At 40.8% G+C, this 22,117-nt stretch overlaps 2 protein-coding genes across 2 annotated transcripts; both read right to left on the bottom strand.

Annotated features, from left to right (window-relative positions):
• Positions 1–4,117: 4,117 nt before the first annotated feature.
• Positions 4,118–7,136, bottom strand: LOC140947926 (uncharacterized). Its single transcript, XM_073397153.1, has 3 exons — positions 6,636–7,136; positions 6,297–6,513; positions 4,118–5,941 (listed from the first exon to the last, which is right to left on the bottom strand). Exons 1-3 carry the CDS (start codon positions 7,134–7,136, stop codon positions 4,197–4,199), a joined length of 2,463 nt encoding a protein of 820 aa, XP_073253254.1. The 3' UTR covers positions 4,118–4,196.
• An 11,338-nt stretch (positions 7,137–18,474) lies between these two features.
• LOC140948884 (tripartite motif-containing protein 3-like) lies at positions 18,475–21,905 on the bottom strand. Its single transcript, XM_073398151.1, has 5 exons — positions 21,387–21,905; positions 21,065–21,260; positions 19,707–20,705; positions 19,320–19,347; positions 18,475–18,883 (listed from the first exon to the last, which is right to left on the bottom strand). The coding sequence occupies exons 1-5, from the start codon at positions 21,885–21,887 to the stop codon at positions 18,475–18,477; spliced, it is 2,133 nt and encodes a 710-aa protein (XP_073254252.1). The 5' UTR covers positions 21,888–21,905.
• Positions 21,906–22,117: the final 212 nt, after the last annotated feature.

Below are 22,117 nucleotides of genomic sequence, written 5' to 3'. Positions count from 1 at the left end.
GCTGGCACTACGGCGAAGGGCTGATTTATTATAGGCCTATAATACACTTTAAGTGACGTCTGGCTACAGCATCTCTTTAATTAGAGATCCGGCAAGAGGAGCCAGTCAGTTATTTTTACGCGTGGCGTGGACCTCTGCATTCAAACAGTTTTTCCTCACGTACTACGCTCGCCCTAGCTTGAGGGGAGAGGGTGGCTGTACAAAGGGTCAATACCAATTTCAGCCCTGTTCACGGTACCAACGTTAACTCAGCAGTCTCCGCGGCGATGGCCAGTACCTTACGCATGTGCACAACCATATCACCCGGCAGTGACAGCCATAGCCTGCGCGCGGACAAAACTAAACTCTGGTTAGCTAACCAAGGTTTAGTTTCGTCTACGCGCAGGCTATGGCAGCCATGGACAAGAGTTGTTACTGTGTGCTTGAGAGCTGAACACAGGGTACCCAGGGCTTTTTTTCTTAGATTTATCCACGCCTCCGACTATCTGGGAGAAAAGCGCTGAGGATGATGAGGTTGAGTAACTATAACAAAGTGAGTAACCTTGAAATAAACAAATTTGGGTGAGCTCTTCAACAACGTACCCGTTCCGTGAGCACTCAATTAGGCAACCAAGGTTAAAACCTTAGAATGCGACTGAGGTACCTTTGTGACCTCTGATCACTTGTAAGCATTCTTCACAGTTCTGTCCGAAACGGATAAAAAAAATGAGCAAAGTTAACTGAACTTAACCCTGATTTATTTTTACATGTGTGGAAAATGTCAGAAGAATGTCAAACGTTGGCTCTGGATGTTCAGTTAGCCTGCGAGAGCATCCGGTTTTTTCGGCTCTAGTTTCTCGGCGGGTGAAACAAGAGCCGAAAATACCGGATGCTCTCGCAGGCTATTGTTCGTTGGGAAGTCTGTAAAGTGTGTGATACAGTAGCAAGTGACCTAAGAAAACAGTCCCGCAAGAATAATCTGCTATAAAATCATCTGCGGGAAAAAAAAGCGGGAATTCATTCTTCGAGAAACTCATAAACATTCAAGTAATACTTTTTCTAATACGTGAACTGTTTAGATAGCAAAATTCCCTGAAATAAATCATTTTTTAACCTACATGGGAGCTCTCTTAGCCGTCATGTAAATGCCTCGTCACGCAAAAGCTTAGAAATTCAAGCGTACTCTATCACAAAACCAAGAATCCTTTTAAAGCGAAAATTTGTATATAAGTTAGTTTTCAGTTGCTCTAATACATCGTCAAAGTAAAATCTCGGTAGGATCAATAGTTTTGTAGTTTGAATTTTAGTGACTTCATGTGAAAACCAACAACGTTCTCGTTCGTTCTGTGAAAACTGCTTGCTGGAATACAGCACTGCCCTAGGGGTGGGGACATTTGTCAAAATATTTAAGCTCTTCCCCAGGGGCTTTAAAAAGCATTTGTCAGAGCTGTTTTGACAAATGCCCTAGGGTGCCCGGGGGTCGAGCCCCTAGGATGGCCGCTGATACCCGCATTATGTAACTGTCGGAACTGTCCATGATAAGAATAATAAATCTTCATTATAGACACCGTGGTATCTGGCGATAGGAACGTTGCAAATAAAGAGCGAGAAAAACAGGAAACTGGGATATCAAGACCTTACAAGATACAAGGAATACGTTAACTATATTGGTTTGTCTAGGAGAGCAAAGACATACTAAGTAGTATCATTCGTTGTGTGACGTCTGGCCGCAGTGATACCGAAGAATTTATAAACTGAGTCACATGAAGAAAATAGGACTTCAAGTAGGGCCAGAACTTTGCAAAGGTCTGCACTTCTTTAAGACCAGAATAAAATTAGAAATTTTGTTGTTCCCGGGAAAATAATCATGAACACCTCCACGAATTAGAGATAACGACGATAATCATAATCATAATCACAATCAGAATATAATGGTCTTTATATGTGTCACCGTATAAAATGCATATGTTGTGTGGTATTGTGAATTTCTGGGTATAAGAATGGTCGCGGGAGATCAAGTTTGTTATAGAGTGTTTTCACATGACGTCATGGCGGCCATATTGGTGTTCGAAAACAATGAAACGGTAGCCATGTTGGTGTACCCAGCAAATCCTGTGGGAGTTGAACTCTTTTCTCCTGTAAATGCTTTCTTTTGTTCCAATAAATTAGCATAGATGCTGGCAAGGTGAGTGAAAGCGCTCTGGAGCGACACCATGCTGCAAAGCAAAAACAAAGTGAGAATAAGAATGGGAAGAGCCAACAGGGGAGAGGAAAAGGCCACTCTGCTAATCCCCTGTCCCCTCCCCCCCCCCCCCGCCCCAAACACACACACACACCAACACCAACACAACCACCACCCTCCGCGCATTTTTCCTCTCTTTTCAGTAACAGAAAGAGGCTTCTGTGGAGGAGAGAGGCAGCGATGGGAAAGTAATATCATATAACAGACTCATATATCGTTGTTCAATTACATATCAATCAAGAGACTATAAAGGGGACAGAGAGGGCATCCCCCATATACACCCTATTCCATAGGTAATTCGTCTCGAGTTATTTTTAACACCACAGATCTCAAGGGGGATTAGACAACAGCCAATCACATAGCGCGAATGTGTTCCGCGGGGATGACCCACGCTGAGAGCCACGCGTCCTTCACGAAATGACGCAGAACAAAATGGGGGAAGACGCGGAGAGCGATTTTGCTATTCCTTTTGTCGACGAAAAAGACTAAAGCGAGATTTCTGCGAAAGCTGTGTCAGCAAGACCGAAATGAAAAAAGAATCGCCCTTCCTCTCTTGTATAGAGCTAACAGTAGAGCAGGGAAATCCTTAACACACTGAATATTCTCTCGGGATCATTTATAATTTACAGTTTGAAGAGAGCAATTTCTGGTTTGATGTTTATTTTTTTCAGTTTTTATAGCGATTATTCCTACCCACTTACTTTGTCAATTGTAGGCGAACCCTCCTAAAGCTGAATTTCAAGGGACCATATAGCTCAGAAAGAGAAATAAAATTTCGTCGTTGCTTATTTACGTCCTCCATAAAACGCGAAATTAGGCATTTTCACGTCGTAGTCGTGCAAAAACGGGAAAGAAATGAACAAAAAAGTGTGTTGCACGTGCGAAGTTGTTGTTTTGCTAATTAAACCTATTGTCTTTTTGACGTTCTAGTTGTCGTCCGCGTCGTTGGATCTTAAACTCCCTAAATTGTACAAACGACCGGTTTCAATAGACCGGCGAAATTTCTCATTTTATTAAAGCACTGAGGTTACGACAACTTCGAGTTAAACTGATTTCACGGGTTGTCGAAGAGTCTAGCGATTCCTTTTTCCCAGGTGAGCGCCGACTCATTTCGCTTCAATATTCAGGAATGCTCTCGATCTTTTTACGCTTTCATTGCCTCTCGCCCGACATGTTTTGTACGGCGTTTGGTCATGCGAAACCTCCACGAAACATCCACGCCTCGCGCGAGGTAACTTTATCCTGATTCTAAAAATAACTCGAGACGAATTACCTATGGAATAGGGTGTATATGGGGGATGCCCTCTCTGTCCCCTTTATAGTCTCTTGATATCAATCAATCGCATTTCCTGAATCGGGCCCTAAGTATCACGAGTTGGTGGGGTTTGACAAACTAGTCAAACAAAGCCTAGACTGCGAGCAGTCTCTCTTTTTCTTCAGATTTAGTGAGAGCAATGCACGCGCGCGGAAGCGGCGAAGCCGCGAGACGTGCGAAACGAGGGCGCGTGTCTCGCGTTTTGCTCGACAGACTACAGAAAAAAGAGAGACTGTTCGTAGTCTAAACAAAGCCTACGCATGAGCGGGATATTGGGGATTCTCAGGCGGGTCTTTGAAACACACCTTGTCTTTAAAAACTTCCATGACGGAATTAAAAGCTAGCGCCGAGCAAGGTTGACACACCGAACCTGACTATATGGCCCGGTCAAGAGCCATAATAGGACTATTATGGCTCTTGGCCCGATTTAATATTACAAATTATGTAAAGCATAAATGGTTTGACTGTAAAGTGGTCTTTATTTAATACGTACATCCAGGTTACACAGATATAGATTGAAAGGTCAAAATCAAATTTTATCAAAAGCTACTTCCATCCCGTTATGAAATTCCATGAAAACGCACAGTTTAAGCACGGCCAAATTGCACTGTTAAACCTAATTTGCTGTAATGTTCAGTTTGCATGAAAAAAATTCTTTCTTCACTGAAAAACGTGCACACAGTGTTTGCTATAATCAGTGACAAACAACTGAGAAGCGCTCGATACGGCGATAGAATAAGGCTCACTAAGCCCATTGTGTTGTCCTTCTACTGTGTTTAGAAATTTTCCGTCAAGAGTAAATATCTGAAGTCTTGCGTTATCACGATCACATACCACCAGGTTATCAAACCTGTCAACTTCAAGACCAAGTGGATAACTCAGTTTGGAAATACCAATACTGCGCAGAAACACACCGTCCTTCTCGTTAAATACCTTAACAATACCTGCCAGGTAATAGGAAACAAAAATCATCTTCTGATGACAAACAGCATGCCTTGGAAGCGCATTAGCAGATTCACGGATGGTAAGCAATAGCTGTGAACCATCAGAGGACAGTACCTTGACTGTATGGTCACCCCAATTACACAGCACCAGGCGTCCATTACCTGCAACAGTCAGGCGGCGTGGTGCATTAAGCTGTTTGTTGGTTATAGTTTTCACAAATCTGTAACTCTGATCGAAACAAAAGATCATATTTGAAGAAACAACTATGAGTTCACTTGACTTGGTGAATGCTACTGATGTGGGTGAAGATAGTTTGTTTGTACCAACAACTCCTACGTACCTGCCTTCTAAACTATAAATCTGAACCCTTTTTTCATCAGCAACTGCAACATTCCCAGATTTATCATCAATTGCAATATCGATTGGCCGAAAAAATTGTCCTTGCTCCGCTCTTACTTGTGAACCAATCGAAAATGAATATTTGTAACGATGAGTTACAAAGACGCTCCAAGGACTACCAGTCAGTGGCTCACCGTTAACAACAATCAGCACTTCATGTTGTCCCACAAAATCAGGGGTATAACTAACGCTATACTCGCCATCTTTGCCGGGTTCAATCCTGTAACTAAGTCTTTTGCTTAAAGGAGTCTGAACTGTCACATCTATTCGATCGTTTTCATCGTAGCATTGGTTTCCACCAGAATCTTTGGTCGTCAGCGAAATTTTTGCTTCGCGTCCAACTTCTCCTACTTTCAGACCCGTTCCTTCAGCCAGCGACTGCAAAGGATCTGTGCTACTAACAACAACTTGACCCATCGACGAAACTGCACTTCTCACATCCTCCACGAGCTCTTTATTTATCTCGTACCTGACATGCGATGGTTTATAAATGTTCTTTTTCTCTGCATTTAGAACACCTCGGCACTGTCCAATTACAGCATGTGCTTGCAAAATTTCAACACTTTTCTTTCTCTCTAAAATATCCTTGAACCAATCGACATGTGTTTGTAACTGATTCATAGAAATTTGAAAATGTTCTCGTTGCGTTGCATGCTCTCTCTGTGCCTTCCCCTCAATTACATCTAAACTGGTTAGCACAGCCCTTTCATGTTCCTGTAAAAGTCGCATCAGTTCCTCAACAGACGTCATTGCTTCATTGCGTGCTGCAGCAATCCTCTGTCTGCCTCTTCTCAAGGATTCATCTATTCTTTTCATCTGCTCTTTGTAAACGGCAATTTCTCTTTTCATTTCTTCTACAATGTCTTCGATATCAACTTGGTGTTGTTCTGCGCCTTGATGGATAGACACTGTGTTGTGTTGATTGTGACGAGTTTGTTTACATTTGTTGCAAATGCATACTTTGCACTGTGTACAGAAAGACGACAAAAGTTCATTCTCATGAAATTTCTCTCTGCACACCGAAGAGGTATCCAGTTTTCCCATCAGTTCTTGGCCCTTACCTTATGAAGAAGAAAGTCAAGCTCAAGTTAATAACATGCATATAAGAACCTAGAATTTTCGAGGTCAAGCTGAACACTGGTTCTTATATTTTAGGCCGGGGTAGTTTTTCACAATTCAGGCTGACTAGGTTCTTGGTAATACTTAATGGTTTTAGCACTTGTATTTTCAACAACAAAAATGCTTGCATACAGAAAAAAGAAAACATATTAAAAACAAAAAGTTATTGTGTAGTACAATTAAAATCCAAAATTTTGACCATAAAAATTGGAGTGATTTTTGTTACCAGTAAGTATAGTCTATAACGGGCTTAGGAGAGGTTTTCAGTCAACTAATATTTTGGTAAGTTCACATCACCTTTTTCTCTGGCAGAAGATTTATTTGATGCGACCAAGTCATCAAACTTCTTTGTGAGGGTTTTTATGTCAGTGCTAATTTCTTTTATGTCTACGCCAATGTCTTTCAGTTCATCTTTTATGTTGTCTTCATCATTTTTCCACTGAAGAAGGAGTTCTTTGTAATGGACTTCCATATCGGGATCCATGCAGCAAACTTCCAAGTTGTCAATAGCGACCTTAAATCGGACATGATTACACTTAAATACTGCATTGGTGAGCTAGATTAGTTAGAATGGAAATAAGAGAACTAAAGATATCAACTCAACATGTCATACTGAACATTTCAAGTCTATTTTACCTTAAATGTAACTCCTCCTAGTCGTTGTAGAGTGTCCCGGATTTCCTTCCAGAGTTTGTTAAATGTTGCAGCATCAACAGAAGCGCTTTCAGCGTGAGCGTAAACTGTATTTCTCAGGTGTTTGATTCTTGCGATGTCTGCTTCACGGCTGATGTCTGTGGAAGCAGGGAGCATGTCCCATCCAGTCACTGGGGGAACAAGACCGCATATGTTGCGTAACAAAGTTGTCAGCAGAGTGATGTCAAAATTCTTTGATGAAACTGAAGAAGGAATGGCTGGAAAGAGTTTTCCCCATTGTGTTGCATTGATAATCCTCCGTGTTCTCAAATTTTGCAAGGCGGGCTGATTGGCTGCCAAGACCGTGTGAAGAGTTGGTGGTGTGCAGATGGCATCAAAGCAATCCCTGAGCGCACAAGTGCCCACATCGACAAGAACACGGCATAACCTGGCATAATTGGTTGTTTCTTTTGTTGATGGGCTTGCTGGTGCAACGAAAGCCATGACAACTAAGAGGTTCGTGCACGTCGAATCTAAGAAAACAATATTTTTTTTACTTATTTTTTTTCCCACTACTTTAGATTTTTGCCTTTTTATTTCTTTGACTAGCTTTGGAGCTTGACGATTCTAGTTTTCATATTTAAGCGAGGTTTACTTACTTTCAACCATAGTTAATAATTATAACGTGCAGTGGTAGTAAGGCCTGTTATATGTTGCTCTAAGCATTTTTGTACTTAGCTGTGGACAACGTTATCAAATAAGTGAATGGAATCAACACAAACACAATGAGGTCAGTTGTCAGTGCACTCAGTCAGGGATTCTGGGGCCAGAACTGCGGCACCTTTGTTTTCCCGGCATTCATTAAGTCATTCTTTTCTACTAACTGCTACGTGTTGAACAATGAACGCTTTTGGATTGATCATAACTTTTATTCGAGCAGTCATTTAAAGAGACTATGTCACGCTACATATTTGCTATATTTTCAATAAGCTAAAATATGGGTAATACTGACACTCAAGGCAAATGCAAATCCACCAATTTAAATGTCAACGAGTATTGCTTTCCCGGGGGAGCGACCCCATATATGAAAGGGGTGAGATGCTCGTCGTCTCGCTTAGGGAAGTAAATTTCGGATTTTGGTCTTGCTTAGGGTGTTCTTGGCAAAACACTATTATATTTAGCCGTAAAGGTCTCCTTTAGGGTTGCGCTCGAAGAAATATTAAAAATTTATATATTTTCAATTCGTTTTATTTACTCGATTCATGTAATCAAAGTTTAAAATGATCGCTTTGAGGGGTCAAAAAAAGCTTGGGCCAGGCCCAGATTGGTCTCCTTTAAGGGTTTAATTCAAAATTTCCGACGAGCATCCCTACCCCTTTCATATGTGGAGTTCCCCCCGGGATTGCTTATTGATGTGTGTCATTCGGCATGTTTTTCATTTCACAATTTTCCCTCGGGCAAGAGTTTTAAATGCAAGGGACCTAGATCAAAAGGCATTTACGTTCAAAGATATTACTATCAAGAAACCGAGGCCCTACGATGTCCGAGAGCATGCAGTACAACGTCACTTATGTTGAAGAAAGGAAGTGAAACCTATGATAAACTAGAATATAAAGCAAATGTAGAATTTGGCCTTGAATGCTGTACACGGAAAAACTTTGAGGTCGATGAAGCGTGGGGAATTTAGACTAACAGCTGCCTTTTTATACTAATTTTGAGAACTTTTGGCTCCAAAATACGTTTTACGAAGAAGCATGAAATAAAATTGTCTCCTTTTTCAGCTAGTCCTTGCCTCCTGTGTGTTCAGTAACTTAAAGTTCTTGCATAGAACTCATCCTCTGGGTTTGACGCAACTGCATGATATTTTTCATGGCTGACCTTAACGCGAGAGCTTTCATATCTCGCACAGTTTAAGACAGCACTCTTTGAAAAGGACACAGTTAAATTCACTCCAAATTGAAGAGATACGTACCTTTTTTGAAGTTGAAATATAGCGCTCAATTGCTTCCAGACAGTTCGATCACTTGACAGAAACTTTATGTGGCTAAAGATCTACCAACCCACTTGTTACAAACTATTTCTAAGCCTTGCAACTATTGTAACATACATTCGACAGGTTATCCTTGGGGAATGATGTATATAACATGCAGCTTTCCTTGTCCACTAACACAGTACTGGCAGCGATTGCTAATTTGTGTCAGTGTTAAGCTGAGGTCTAGTCACGGTCGAGACTGTTCCTCCGTCGAAAATTCATCGAAGTATGAACTCCACCGAAACTACCCGGGGTGCCGCGAAAGCAGCATACATATTTGCTGCCGAATACTAATTACCCAGACTACCATGCGTAAACCTGAAATCATCTTGCTATTCAATTTTTTTTTCAATGTGAGGACACTTACATATAGCAAAGGAAACTTAAGCTAGAAAATTTCATAATACAAAAACGTTCTTTGCCCAAAAAGAATAAACAGATTAGAAAAATTAAGGATAGTTAGAGCCTCAACCAAAGCATTGTTCTTACGACGAACTTAATCAGTTGTGAAGGAATTTGAAAAAAGAATGAGATTTGATATAAAAAGGTCATCAAAATTATGTATTTTTCTTAGAAACTACAATGCTTTAAAGGGACACACTTGTCAGCCATGGGACCGTGCTGACCTGAACACTACTTTTGCCAGTTTGAAAAGCGTTTACCTCAACCCGAAATCAACTGCATGTACGCGTCGGATACATCTAGAAATCCGCCTCAGTCTTGCCTAGTGTTTCATTCGATCCTTTTCGTCACTACACTTGAGCTAACGGAAAAAATCAGCTGAGCTTTCGGCAGCCTTGTTCGCAGAGGACTGAACTTGTCATGCACTTTATGTGACTTGTGACCTGATCAGTCTGGTCCAGATCGCTGAAAGGTTTTATCTAAACCTACCCACACAGGCAAGTATCTGAATTAAAGATCAAACCAACTACTGGGGTCATTGGAGCATGAGCTCTCCATTTTGCGTACTTACATCATAGGGCGGACTGTTTCACGGGACGAAAAATTGGATTTACGACACTTTTGACGCGCGTCAAAAGTTAAATCAAATATGGTATTGGCTTTGACGTCACCTTTGACGCGCGTCAAAGATGTCGCCAAATATATAACCTCTGTGCTTACTCCTTTGACCTCGGTAAAGGTGAAGTCAAATTGGTAACAACTTTGACTTCTCCTTTGACGTGCGTCAAAGATCAAGTCAAATGCATCAATGCTTTGCTATTCCTTTAACCCTTATCAAAGGCGTTGTCAAATATGCTGGTAACTTTGACTTTACCTTTGACGCACGTCAAAGATAAAGTCAAAAGAGTAGTGGCTGTGACCACACCTTTGATGCTAGTCAAAAATGAAGTCAAATACGACCGCTACACTTTTACAACACTTTTGAATGGTGTCAAGGGTGAGAGCAAATATGCAACGAATTACTTCTACAAACACTTATGTCGAAACTGATTTTAAGAAAGGAAATTAAAAAGCTGTATTTGAAAACTGTTTTAAAGATATTTATACGACAATACCGAACACAGGCTGGTAATCATTGTAATTGGTGTTTATAATTATTTTTGAAAATGTTCTGGAATATGTACTTTTTCGAGGTTAATTAAGTGAGTTTTGTTTTTGTCTTATCTTGAGTGGATCATTTTCCCCTTGATCGATTAATATACGATGAATAAATGATAGCGACGCAAAACGATGACTCAACAACTGGACGATGGAAGACTGAACCCAAGCAAGACACCCTGTTTTTGGCGCGAAATTGTCGCGGCTGCAAACTCTCTCCGCCCGCGCAAACAAACAAACTACGCAGATCTGAAGAAAACAAAAGCTGCTTTTTTGTACGAAGCAGTCCAGCTTTTTTTTAACAAATATTTTCGCCCTTATCTCTGATAGAGTTTAGACTACAAACTTGTTCAAAAGGTACGTGTCATTCTTTTCTATGTGTGCATACAATAGTTCTTCTTCAAACGTCATAGTTGTTTTACTATGTTAAGCTTACAGAAACCAACTCCGAACAGGCGTGTATATTGTGCTTGGGAGCTTTTCTGATCGTTAAATCTGGTTCAGTAAACTATAAAAATCTTTCTGTATCACAGTAGAGTTTACATTAGATCAAGCCCTTTTTCTTAATAGGGTTAATGCATTTCTGTAAAAGTAATGCCTGGCTTATATTTCACAATGCTATTCAACTCAAAACTTCATGCGAGAACCTACTAACATCAAGATTAACCAACTCTGGTTTTTCTAACAGTTTATATTTATCTGCGAGAACTACTCAGGTAATGAAATAATATAAGACTTACATATATCTTTTTTCATTGACAGTGTACTTCAATAAAAATGTCTGTACCAGACTTTGATGGGCATATTACTGAAGCAAGTACATAAGCTTATTTGAACAGGATTCAGTGCAGTTTATCAAACAAAGAGGTGTGATTATTTGAAGACTTCGGATGTTTTGCGAACGTGAGTATCTCTTTCTATTGATTTTTCTGGGTTCTATACGTAATGGGGCTCATACTGCATAATTAATTTTTAAAATATTCCATTGATTTTTTTACCACTACAGTGGCAGCTGGGTATGTTTCAACATTTAATAACAATCATTGAAACATACCGAGCTGTCCCTTCATTATTGTTACTGGACAATAACTTTGGGGGTTAAAAAGGTAGAAAAATAGCCGCGTAGCAAGCTTTTCTGCGCGAGTTTTGTGCAAGAGGGCAAAAAAAGAGGAAGGAGGGGCCGGGAGGGGCTAACTCGCGCAATAACTCGATTGGAAACGCTTGTTATGCAGGCTAGGTATAACATAAAGTGTTTCTTTAGTTTAATTTTAAGCTTTGGGCATAGAGGGAAATTTTGATTGAATTTTCCTGGACTTTATTATGTGATAATAAGGCTCGATTCAAACGTCAAATTTCACAGGTGACGAACTTAATGACAATACATGTACACAAAATGTAATGTTTCCATTCAAAAGCATTAGGTTCGCTACACATTTTTAACAGGGTCTTTAAGTTTTGATAAAGGTAAAGAGAAAGGGGGATTTTCTGAAGAAAAGGAGCGATAGTAAAAAGGGAGTGGGGACAAAAGATTTATTTAAAACACTATGACTGAGCTTTTTATCTCAAATTTCTATATTTTTTTTACAATTATTTCACAGATAAAAGAAGCAAGGCAAAGTGATAAGTCTCCAGTGGAAAAAAAAAGCACACAACAGAGGAAGATTGAAGTTAGATACATGGCGTTTGTCTTTCACTTACATCAAGAGTCAAAAGCACTCTAGAATGAAAATCTTCGCAAAGATAACATCAAGACAGATAGGCTTCTGATCAAGAACATTTCTTACTTACCATGGTTTTAGCACTGGCTTTCGTGAAAGAGTGTTTTAAACTATTTTGCAGGTTGCCGTCCGTGACAACAGCGTGAATCTGGAACATTTATAGTGCTTCAAAAATTTCGGCAGTCATTATGATTGTCCATTGACAAACTGCATTGTGTACTTTAGACAATAAATCGTGAAAATGTTTTAAAAAAACATTTTTATGCGTTTAAAAACGTTTTAATAGGAATTATTCAGCTTTCTAATCATCTAGTGAGGTTTTAGGACAATAAAGTACAAGATTAAGAACTCAATCTCTTATCTGTCCACCTTTTTAAACGGTATCCAGTTCGCAATTGAATTTGACTGAAAATCTCAAGTTGGATTCTAGCCTGTATATCAAGCATTTATGACTAGCGAGGCAATAACGCGGCATTCGCGCGAAACGCGAGGAGAACGAGGAATTCACGCGAAGCTCGAGACGAGCGAGAGGCGCGATGCGAGGGGAGGAAAAAAAACAAACATATTTGGCAACACCTTTGTTAAACCTTTGACTTAAATTTCACACGCATTTGACGACAACTTTGTCACACATTTGACCTGAGGCTCAGACACTTTTGACGACACTTTTCACAAGCCTTTGACTTTGATCACAGACATAACTTTGCCGCGCTTTTGTCACACCTTTGGCCTGAATCTCAGACATATTTGACGACGCCTTTGATAGGGGCACAAACGCTAATGAAATACACCTTTGACGCGCGTCAAAGGTAGGGGTTAAAGGCGTGACAAAAACGGCCTTTATCGCCTGAAGACGCGCCTTTGACCGCGGGCAAATGTAAACATTTGTCGCGCGTCAAAGTTGTACAAAGGTGTGCAAAGGTGGCCTTTATCGCGCGTTTGACTTCACCTTTGACGTTCGGTAAATCCGTTTTTTCGTCCCGTGTTTAGTATCAGACTCTTGAACCTGCGTCAGGAAAAACAACAGTGTAACAGTTACCCAGCGTGGGCTATGAACAAACCAACCAGAACAAACCGCAACCACCACCTGCAATCAAGCTTCAAATGAAACAAAAGTATTGTAAATGATCTAATAGACGCTAGCTCGGGACGTCTACCTAATTTTAGGGGCCAAGAGGGGGCGTTTAATAGACAGAAGGCGTTTATTCTCAACTGTAGCAAACTCCACAAAAATAATATGCTTTCGGCAAATATATTACCCTGGGTGCCAGAGGCTTTTCATGCGCGGTTTCCGGTTTCGGTCAAGTCTTTGCCGCTCGTGTCTTCGGCCTTCGGCCGAACATGTGTCGGCCTGCTGCCGACGAAACAAAGCTCCCCGTTGCACACGCGAAAAAACCTCTGGTACCCAGGGTACAAATATATTACCACAGTTTATAAACACCTTCCTGTAGGTCCATCCTTTCATACTTCTTTAGATTTTCGTATTGAAAAAGCTCAACTTCGATGTCAGAATCCTTACTTGGAACTTGACATTGAACAGAGAATGTAATAAATGCGCAAACTCTTGTTAATCAATCAATAAACTGAATAAATTGAACGAATTTTGGTCTATTTGGGAGAAAGCGAGGAAAATATCTTTCTCACCCCCTCTCGCTAGAGCTATAATCTCCGACGCCCGCCCCCTCGGGACATTTGGAAATCAAGATGGCCGTCATTAACAGTAACACGCGCTATATATCAACGACCTCACGAAACAATAGGGGACTGTGAACAGTCTAGCATTGCTCAGGAGAGGAACTACATTTCCCTTTGAGGTCCTAGACCTGGGAACGAGCTCGAGATACGTGTTTCACAAAGGGACGCGAATGACACGGGCAAATGACGAAATAGGTGCGGCAACTCTGACCGCAATTCTGTCCGAAATGGATCAAAAAAATGAGCAAAGTTAACTGAACTTAACCCTGACTTATTTGTACATGTATGGAAAATGTCAGAAGAATGTAAAACGTTGGCTCTGGTTGTTCATTTAGCCTGCGATAGCATCCTTTTTTTTCGGTTCTAGTATCTCGGCGGGTGAAACTGATAAGAGCCGAAAATACCGAATGCTCTCGCGGGCTATTGTTCATTGGAAAGTCTGTAAAGTGTGTGATACAGTAGCAAGTGATCTACGAACACAATCCCCCAGGAAGATCTAAGAATAAAGAGAGAAAATATTGCGGATTTCATCATACAAACCCAAATGAATCACCTTAAGCCTTATGTAACTGTCAGAACTGTCCATGATAAGAACAACAACAAACCTTCATCATAGACACAATGAAATCTGGCGATAGGAAAGTTGCAAGTAAAGAGCGAGGGAAACAGGAAACTAGAATATCATATCAAGACCTTGCAGGGAAGTATCTAGGCTTGTCTAGGATAGCAAAGACATACTAAGTAGTACCATTCGCTGTGAGACGTCTGGCCGCAGTGATACCGAAGAATTTATAATCTGAGTCGCTTAAAAGAAATAGGACTTCAGGTAGGGCCAGAACTTTGCAAAAGTCTGCACTTCTTCAAGACCAGAATCAAATTAGAAATTTTGTTGTTCCCGGGAAAATAATCATGAACACCTCCACGAATAGATCGTTTTCACATGACGTCACGGCGGCCATATTTGTGTACAAAACAATGAATCGGCGGCCATGTTTGTGTAAAAAAAATCCTCTGGGAATTGTACTCTTTTCACATGTTAAAACTTTCTTTCATTTCAAACAATTTGCAAAGCTGCTGACCACGTGACTGAAAACGATCTATTAGAGATAACGACGATAATCATAATCATAATCACAATCAGAATACAATGGTCTTTATATGTGTCACCGTATAAAATGCATATGTTGTGCTGGTATTGGGAATTTCTGTGTATAAGAATGGCCGTGGGAGATCAAATTTGTTATAGGAGCGACACCATGCTGGAAAGCAGAAATAACTAAGCCAACGGGGGAGAGGAAAAGGCCACTCTGCCAATCCCCCGTCCCCTCCCCCAAACAAACAAAAACCAACACCACCTCCACCACCCTCCGCGCTTTTTTTCTCTCTTTCCAGTAACAGAAAGAAGCTTCTGTGGATAAGAGAGGCAGCGACGGGAAAGTAATATCATACACTAGAGACATATTTCGTTGTTAGACTACATATCAATGAGACTCATTCCCTAAGTCAGCCCTAAGTATCACGAGTTGGTTAGGGCTTGAAAAACTAGTCAAACAAAGCCTACGCACGAGCGATATTGGGGATTCTCCGACGGGTCTTTGTAACACAATGCACCTTGTCTTTAAAAAGCTTCCATGACGGAATTAAAAGGCTAGCGCCGAAGCAACTTAACACGGTGGTAATAGCACTCAACTCGAACCTGGCACCTGGCGATATGGCTGATGAAGCGCTGATGAAAATAGCAATATTGATATGAAAAGTAGGTTGAGTTTGATCGTCCGGGCGACCGTAGTCCTGAATAGGACTGTTGTTGTTGACAGTGACTGACGTTTCGACAATTAACCTGTGCGGTAGTCATCTTCAGAGTCAAAGTGAGTTGTATCACGTCAGTTGATGGTATTATACTCTGGTTATTGATCTGATTGGTCAATTATATCGCGATGTTTATTGGTCGTCTGTCAGTTAAGCTGTGATGTCATTGGCTATGAAGACTCGTAATCAGTAATTGGTGCGTTTCGATCCGTCCATTGTCAGAGTTAAACAGTCGTCTATTGTTAGTCAAATTGTCAGTTCTCCAGTCGTTCTCTCGTAGTTAGTTCGCTTGATCTCGTCAATAAGTCGTTTGTACGGCACTGGTAACTATTGGCTACGATTCAGTGGCGTTTGTTCTAAGTTAGTAAACCAGTTTTCGAAAGTAAGACGTTGATAATAGTCTGTAGAATACGTTATGCATGTCGCAGAGTCCCAGCCAATTTGATGTTTCGTCTTTAAATGGTGCTCAGCAATGTGATTGTTGACGTCACCATTCTTCGTCGCGCGTTTGTGTTAGGTCAGTCGCGTGCTTAGGTTTCTGCCGGTTTCACCAATGTAGGAAGCCTGGCAGCATTTGATCTTGTATACTGCTCCCTGTCTGTCCTCCAGTCTGTCTTTGTCCTTGACATTAGTAAGCGGTCGCCGTAAGGTGGTTATAGGTTTGTGTGCAACACGTGTATTGTAAGGTTGTAATATACGTGCAATAGTTTCAGAGGTGCCTCTGATGTATAGTCGCTTTCGTAACAGGGCCAGAGTTGGTCTGAGTGTTGGAATCAGTGTTACTGTGAGTGTTCCGTCTAACAAAGTCCGTGTTGTAATTGTTCTTACTAAAAACGTTGTTAAGATAATCAGTCTCGTCCTGTAGGCTGTCAGGGGAGTCGCAAACTAGTTGCGCTCGTCTCGTCAGATTCCGGATAGTAATAGCCTTGTGAGAGGTCGGGTTGTACGAAGACTGGTCTAGTAATCGGACGGTATGTGTCGGTTTTCTGTAAATAGTCATTTTTTGCTAACTACTACATCAGTTACGCAAGTAACGTCAGACGAATACGACAACAACTCTGGTTCAACCACCGCTGCAAAGATCTTGGCCTAGTTCCGAGAGGACTTCGACTTAAGTCCCTGTTCAACACAGAAGAGGCTATTCAAATCGTCAAGGCCACCTGTAGACGATTGATCCGAGCGCGGATAAACGACTGTCACCGAAGACTCAACTACTACAGCGACAAAATACAACAACGAGTTGACAAACTTAAACGATTTTTACCGACTACCTTACTTAGTACTATACAGACTATTGCGGACAAACGCGCTGACAAGAGAGCTGAACAGCACCGCGCGAAAACGAAACAAAACCTCACACGACTGCAAGACACAAAAAACACTAAATGACGTAAACCCGACGAAAACTGGGTCAGGAATATTTCTTCCCGTCCCTTAGACGAGACTGAAACACAAGTACTTTCTTACGGACTTACACTCAGTGACACCTAAACAAATACCTACTGAGGCTATTGTAACTAGGGTTGAGGCCGTTCTGTCTCGCCAACACGAGCTATCAGAATCGACCAAGGATAACATCAGAGGTAGAGTGACCTCTACTTTACAATCAGCCTCATTACGGAACAGTAACTTGACTCCTGACGAACAGAAAGCACTTAAACGACTGAAAACAGACGAGAACATAGTCATACTGCCCGCACACAAGGGACGGGTGACTGTTGTTATGGACAAGACAGACTACAACGACAAAATGGACTCGCTTGTTGACGACAAAGAGACCTACGAAGTACTTAGACGAGACCCGACACCCGCACTGCAACGCAAACTTAACAACAAACTGCTTACACTGAAGAAAACCGACAAGATCGACTTTCGACGCTACAGCAGACTGAGGTGTAGTGTTCCGCAGCCACCCAAGCTGTATGGACTACCAAAACTACACAAACCCAACATTCCTATGCGGCCCATAGTTTCTTTCTGTGGGTCCCCGACCTACCAACTGTCTAAACACTTAACTAACGTACTGAAACCGCTGACTAACGAATCTAGACACAAACTACAGTCTACTGAGAACTTTATTGACGCCATTAAGACAATACAGATACCGGACGACCACAAACTAGTGTCCTTTGACGTGAAATCGCTTTTCACCAGTATTCCTCTTCAACTGGCTCTAGACTGTACTGAGAATGCTATTAAGAACTCTACTGTTGAACTACCACTACCTACAGACGACATTATGGACCCACTCAACCTCTGTTTGACTTCGAAGTACTTTCAGTACAACGGCAAACACTACAAACAGTTACACGGTACAGCTATGGGCTCTCCAGTTTCTGTTGTTGCAGCAGAAATTGTTATGCAAAACATCGAGGAACAAGCGCTAGCTACCTACACGCGAACTGTACCTCTTTGGTTATATACGTTACGGTGACGACACATTCACCGCCGTACACAAAGACGGAATAGACGATTTTCACTAACACCTTAACAGACAGAACGCGGACATAGAGTTCACCAAGGAGATCGAAGAAAATGGTAAGATACCTTTTCTAGACTGCTTGGTCACTCGCGACAACAACAAACTGAAAACGACTATTTACTAAAAAACCGACACATACCGACCGATTACTAGACCAGCCTTCGTACAACCCGACCTCTCACAAGGCTACTACTATCCGGACTCTGACGAGACGAGCGCAACTAGTTTGCGACTCCCCTGACTGCCTACAAGACGAGACTGATTATCTTAACAACGTTTTTAGTAAGAACAATTACAACACGGACTTTGTTAGACGGAACACTCACAGTAACACTGATTCCAACTCAACAACAACAGTCCTATTCAGGACTACCTTCACCCGGACGATCAAAATCAACCTACTTTTGAAATGACTCCTGGGTTCAAACCTTTCACAATATTGATATCGGCGCTATATAAGTTTTATTATTATCATCGCCCAGTTTTATATAACACATTTTGCAAAGTATAAATAGTTTGAGTTCAGTATGAAAAAAAATTCTTTATTCACTGAAAAACGTGCACACAGTGCTTGCTATAATCAGTGACAAACAACTGAGAAGCGCTCGACACCACCAGGCGTCCATCACCTGCAATAGTCAGGCGGCGTGGTGCATTAAGCTCTTTGTTGGTTAGAGCTATAGTTTTCACAAATCTGTAACTCTGATCAAAACAAAAGATCAAACTTGATGAAGAAACAACTATGAGTTCACTTGACCTGGTGAATGCTACCGATGTGGGTCTAATTAGTCCGTTTTTAGCAACATCTCTGAGGTACGTGCCTTCTAAACTATAAATCTGGGCTCTATTTTCATCAGCAACTGCAATATTTCCAGATTTATTATCTATTACAATACTAATGGGCCGGAAAAATTGTCCTTGTTCTCTTGCATGTAAACCAATCGAAAATGAATACCTTATTATAGGAAATTAACGCTCAATAAAATTAAGGTATTGGAAATTAACGCGACTTAAATTAACGCGAATTTTATAGGTAATAGCATGATTAGTAGTGATATTTGGCCTAAATACCATGAGTGATATTTCAAAATTGTTATACGTAATTTCACGAGCCGTTAGGCAATTGAAATTTGAGACAATTTTGAAATATCACGAGTTGTATTTATGCCAAATATCACGTACAAATCATGCTATTATTTGTTTATACTACTACCCACAAAAGGTTTGTAATTTTCACATGTAGGTATTTCAAATTAAGCTGAAATACCACTGCTCTAAGCCAATCAAATTGCAGAAATTTCTCATGTAGTAGTATAAAATGGAAAACGACTTTCGAATAAAGAAAATTAACGCGAAAGAGGAGGTAGAGTTTCATAATGAAGGAAATTAACGCGATTAAGAGACAGTCGGTGGTGAAAACTGGAACAAATTTATTTCAACACTGGATGCAAAAAAATTCAAAACTGTACAAAACTGAGCTGACATCACTTCTGACAGCGACAACGATGAAGATGAACTCGAAATATTGTAAACCTTCGCCTTAGCTTCTGTGAAAGATGAAAAAATGGAAAGAAAGAAAGCTTGTAGTTAATGTTGTTTAGGTGTCAAGAATGTCTGGACAGGTTTCAAAATTGTGGTTAAAATATATATACTGGAAATTAAGAGCGCGGAAATCAACGCTGCACTTAATTAACATCGCGGAAATTAACGCTCAACAAAATTAACGCGACTTAAACTAACGCGAATTTTAACGATTCGTGTTAATTTCATGGAGCGTTAATTTCCTATAACAAGGTATTTGTAACGATGTGTTACATCAACGCTCCAAGGACTACCATTCAGTGGCTCATCGTTAACAGCAATCAGCACTTCATGTTGTCCAACACAATCAGGGGTATAACTGACGCTATATTCACCATTTTTGTCGGATTCAATCATGTAGCTAAGTCCTTTCCTCGAAGGAGTCTTAACTGTCACATCTATTCGATCGTTTTCATCGTAGCATTGGTTTCCATCAAAATCGTTGGTCGTCAGCGTAATTTTTGCTTTGCGTCCAACTTCGCCTACCTTCAGACCTGTTCCTTCAGCCAGCGACTGCAAAGGATCTGTGTTACTAACAACAACTTGACCCATCGACGAAACTGCGCTTCTCACATCCTCCACAAGCTCTTTATTTATCTCGTATCTGACATGCGATGGTTTATAAATGTTCCTTTTCTCTGCATTTAGAACACCTCGGCACTGTCCAATTACAGCATGTGCTTGCAAAATTTTAACACTTTTCTTTCTCTGTAAAATATCCTTGCACCAATCGACATGTGTTTGTAACTGATTCATAGAAATTTGAAAATGTTCTCGTTGCGTTGCATGCTCTCTTTGTGCCTTCCCCTCGATTATATCTAAACTGGTTAGCACAGCCTTTTCATGTTCCTGTAAAAGTCGCATCAGTTCCCCAACAGACGTCATTGCTTCATTGCGTGCTGCAGCAATTCTCTGTCTGCCTCTTCTCAAGGATTCATCTATTCTTTTCATCTGCTCTTTGTAAACGGCAATTTCTCTTTTCATTTCTTCTACAATGTCTTCGATATCAACTTTGTGTTGTTCTGCGGCTTGATGGATAGCCACTGTGTTGTGTTGATTGTGACGAGTTTGTTTGCATTTGTCGCAAATGCACACTTTGCACTGTGTACAGAAAGACGACAAAAGTTCATTCTCATGAAATTTCTCTCTACACACCGAAGAGGTATCCAGTTTTCCCATCAGTTCTAGGCCCTTACCTTATGAAAAAGAAAATCAAGCTCGAGTTAATAACATGCATATAAGAACCTAGAATTTTCGAGGTCAAGCTGAACAGGTTCTTATATGTTAGGCCGGGGTAGTTTTTCACAATTCAGGCTGATTAGGCTCTTAATCAATACATAATGGTTTAGCAATTGTATTTTCAACAACAAAAATGCTTGCATACTGAACAAAGAAAACGTACACAAGATAACTTTTTGTCACAAGTTTCTCACAGAATTAAAATCCAAAATCTTGACCATAAAAATTGGAGTGATTTTTGCTGCCAATGAGTATAGTCTATAACGGGCACAGGGGAGATTTTCAGTCAACTAATATTTTGGTATTTTCACATCACCTGTTTCCCTCGCGAAAGATTCATTTGATGCGACCAAGTCAGCAAACTTCTTTGCGAGGGATTTTATGTCAGAGCCAATGTCTTTCAGTTCATCTTTTATGTTGTCTTCATCATTTTTCCACTGAAGAAGGAGTTCTTTGTAATGGACTTCCATATCGGGATCCATGCAGCAAACTTCCAAGTCGTCAACAGCGACCTTAAATCGGACATGATTACACTTAAATACTGCATTGGTGAGCCACATTAGTTGGAATGGAAATAAGATAACTAAAGATATCAACTCAACAGGTCATACTGAACATTTGAAGTCTATCAGTTTTACCTTAAATGTAACTCCTCCTAGTCGTTGTAGAGTGTCCCGGATTTCCTTCCAGAGTTTGTTAAACGTTGCAGCATCAACAGAAGCGCTTTCAGCGTGAGCGTAAACTGTATTTCTGAGGTGTTTGATTCTTGCGATGTCTGCTTCACGGCTGATGTCTGTGGAAGCAGGGAGCATGTCCCATCCAGTCACTGGGGGAACAAGACCGCATATGTTGCGTAACAAAGTTGTCAGCAGAGTGATGTCAAAATTCTTTGATGAAACTGAAGAAGGAATGGCTGGAAAGAGTTTTCCCCATTGTGTTGCATTGATAATCCTCCGTTTTCTCAAATTTTGCAAGGTGGGCTGATTGGCTGCCAAGACCGTGTGAAGAGTTGGTGGTGTGCAGATGGCATCAAAGCAATCCCTGAGGGCACAAGTGCCCACATCGACAAGAACACGGCATAACCTGGCATAATTGGTTGTTTCTTTTGTTGATGGGCTTGCTGGTGCAACAAAAGCCATGGCAACTAAGAGGTTCGTGCACGTCGAATCTAAGAAAACAATATTTTTTTTACTTATGTTTTTATTCCCACTACTTTAGATTTTTGCCTTTTTATTTCTTTGACTAGCTTTGGAGCTTGACGATTCTAGTTTTCATATTTAAGCGAGGTTTACTTACTTTCAACCATAGTTAATAATTATAACGTGCAGTGGTAGTAAGGCCTGTTATATGTTGCTCTAAGCATTTTTGT

This window comes from Porites lutea, chromosome 9, assembly GCF_958299795.1.
Source record: "Porites lutea chromosome 9, jaPorLute2.1, whole genome shotgun sequence".
In the NCBI taxonomy this organism is placed as follows: Eukaryota; Metazoa; Cnidaria; class Anthozoa; order Scleractinia; family Poritidae; genus Porites; species Porites lutea.
This window is presented reverse-complemented; position numbering and strand designations above follow the sequence as displayed.

Excerpts from the sequence above, each read along its gene's own strand:
- LOC140947926 (XM_073397153.1), bottom strand. The coding sequence starts at position 7,136 with ATGGCTTTCGTTGCACCAGCAAGCCCATCAACAAAAGAAACAACCAAT. Across the intron at positions 6,514-6,635 it reads TAGGAGGAGTTACATTTAAG|GTCGCTATTGACAACTTGGA; the intron begins GTAAAATAGACT and ends GTCCGATTTAAG. Across the intron at positions 5,942-6,296 it reads ATCTTCTGCCAGAGAAAAAG|GTAAGGGCCAAGAACTGATG; the intron begins GTGATGTGAACT and ends CTTCTTCATAAG.
- LOC140948884 (XM_073398151.1), bottom strand. The coding sequence starts at position 21,887 with ATGGCTTTTGTTGCACCAGCAAGCCCATCAACAAAAGAAACAACCAAT. Across the intron at positions 20,706-21,064 it reads ATCTTTCGCGAGGGAAACAG|GTAAGGGCCTAGAACTGATG; the intron begins GTGATGTGAAAA and ends CTTTTTCATAAG. Across the intron at positions 18,884-19,319 it reads ACCGACTGTCTCTTAATCGC|GTATTCATTTTCGATTGGTT; the intron begins GTTAATTTCCTT and ends TCCTATAATAAG.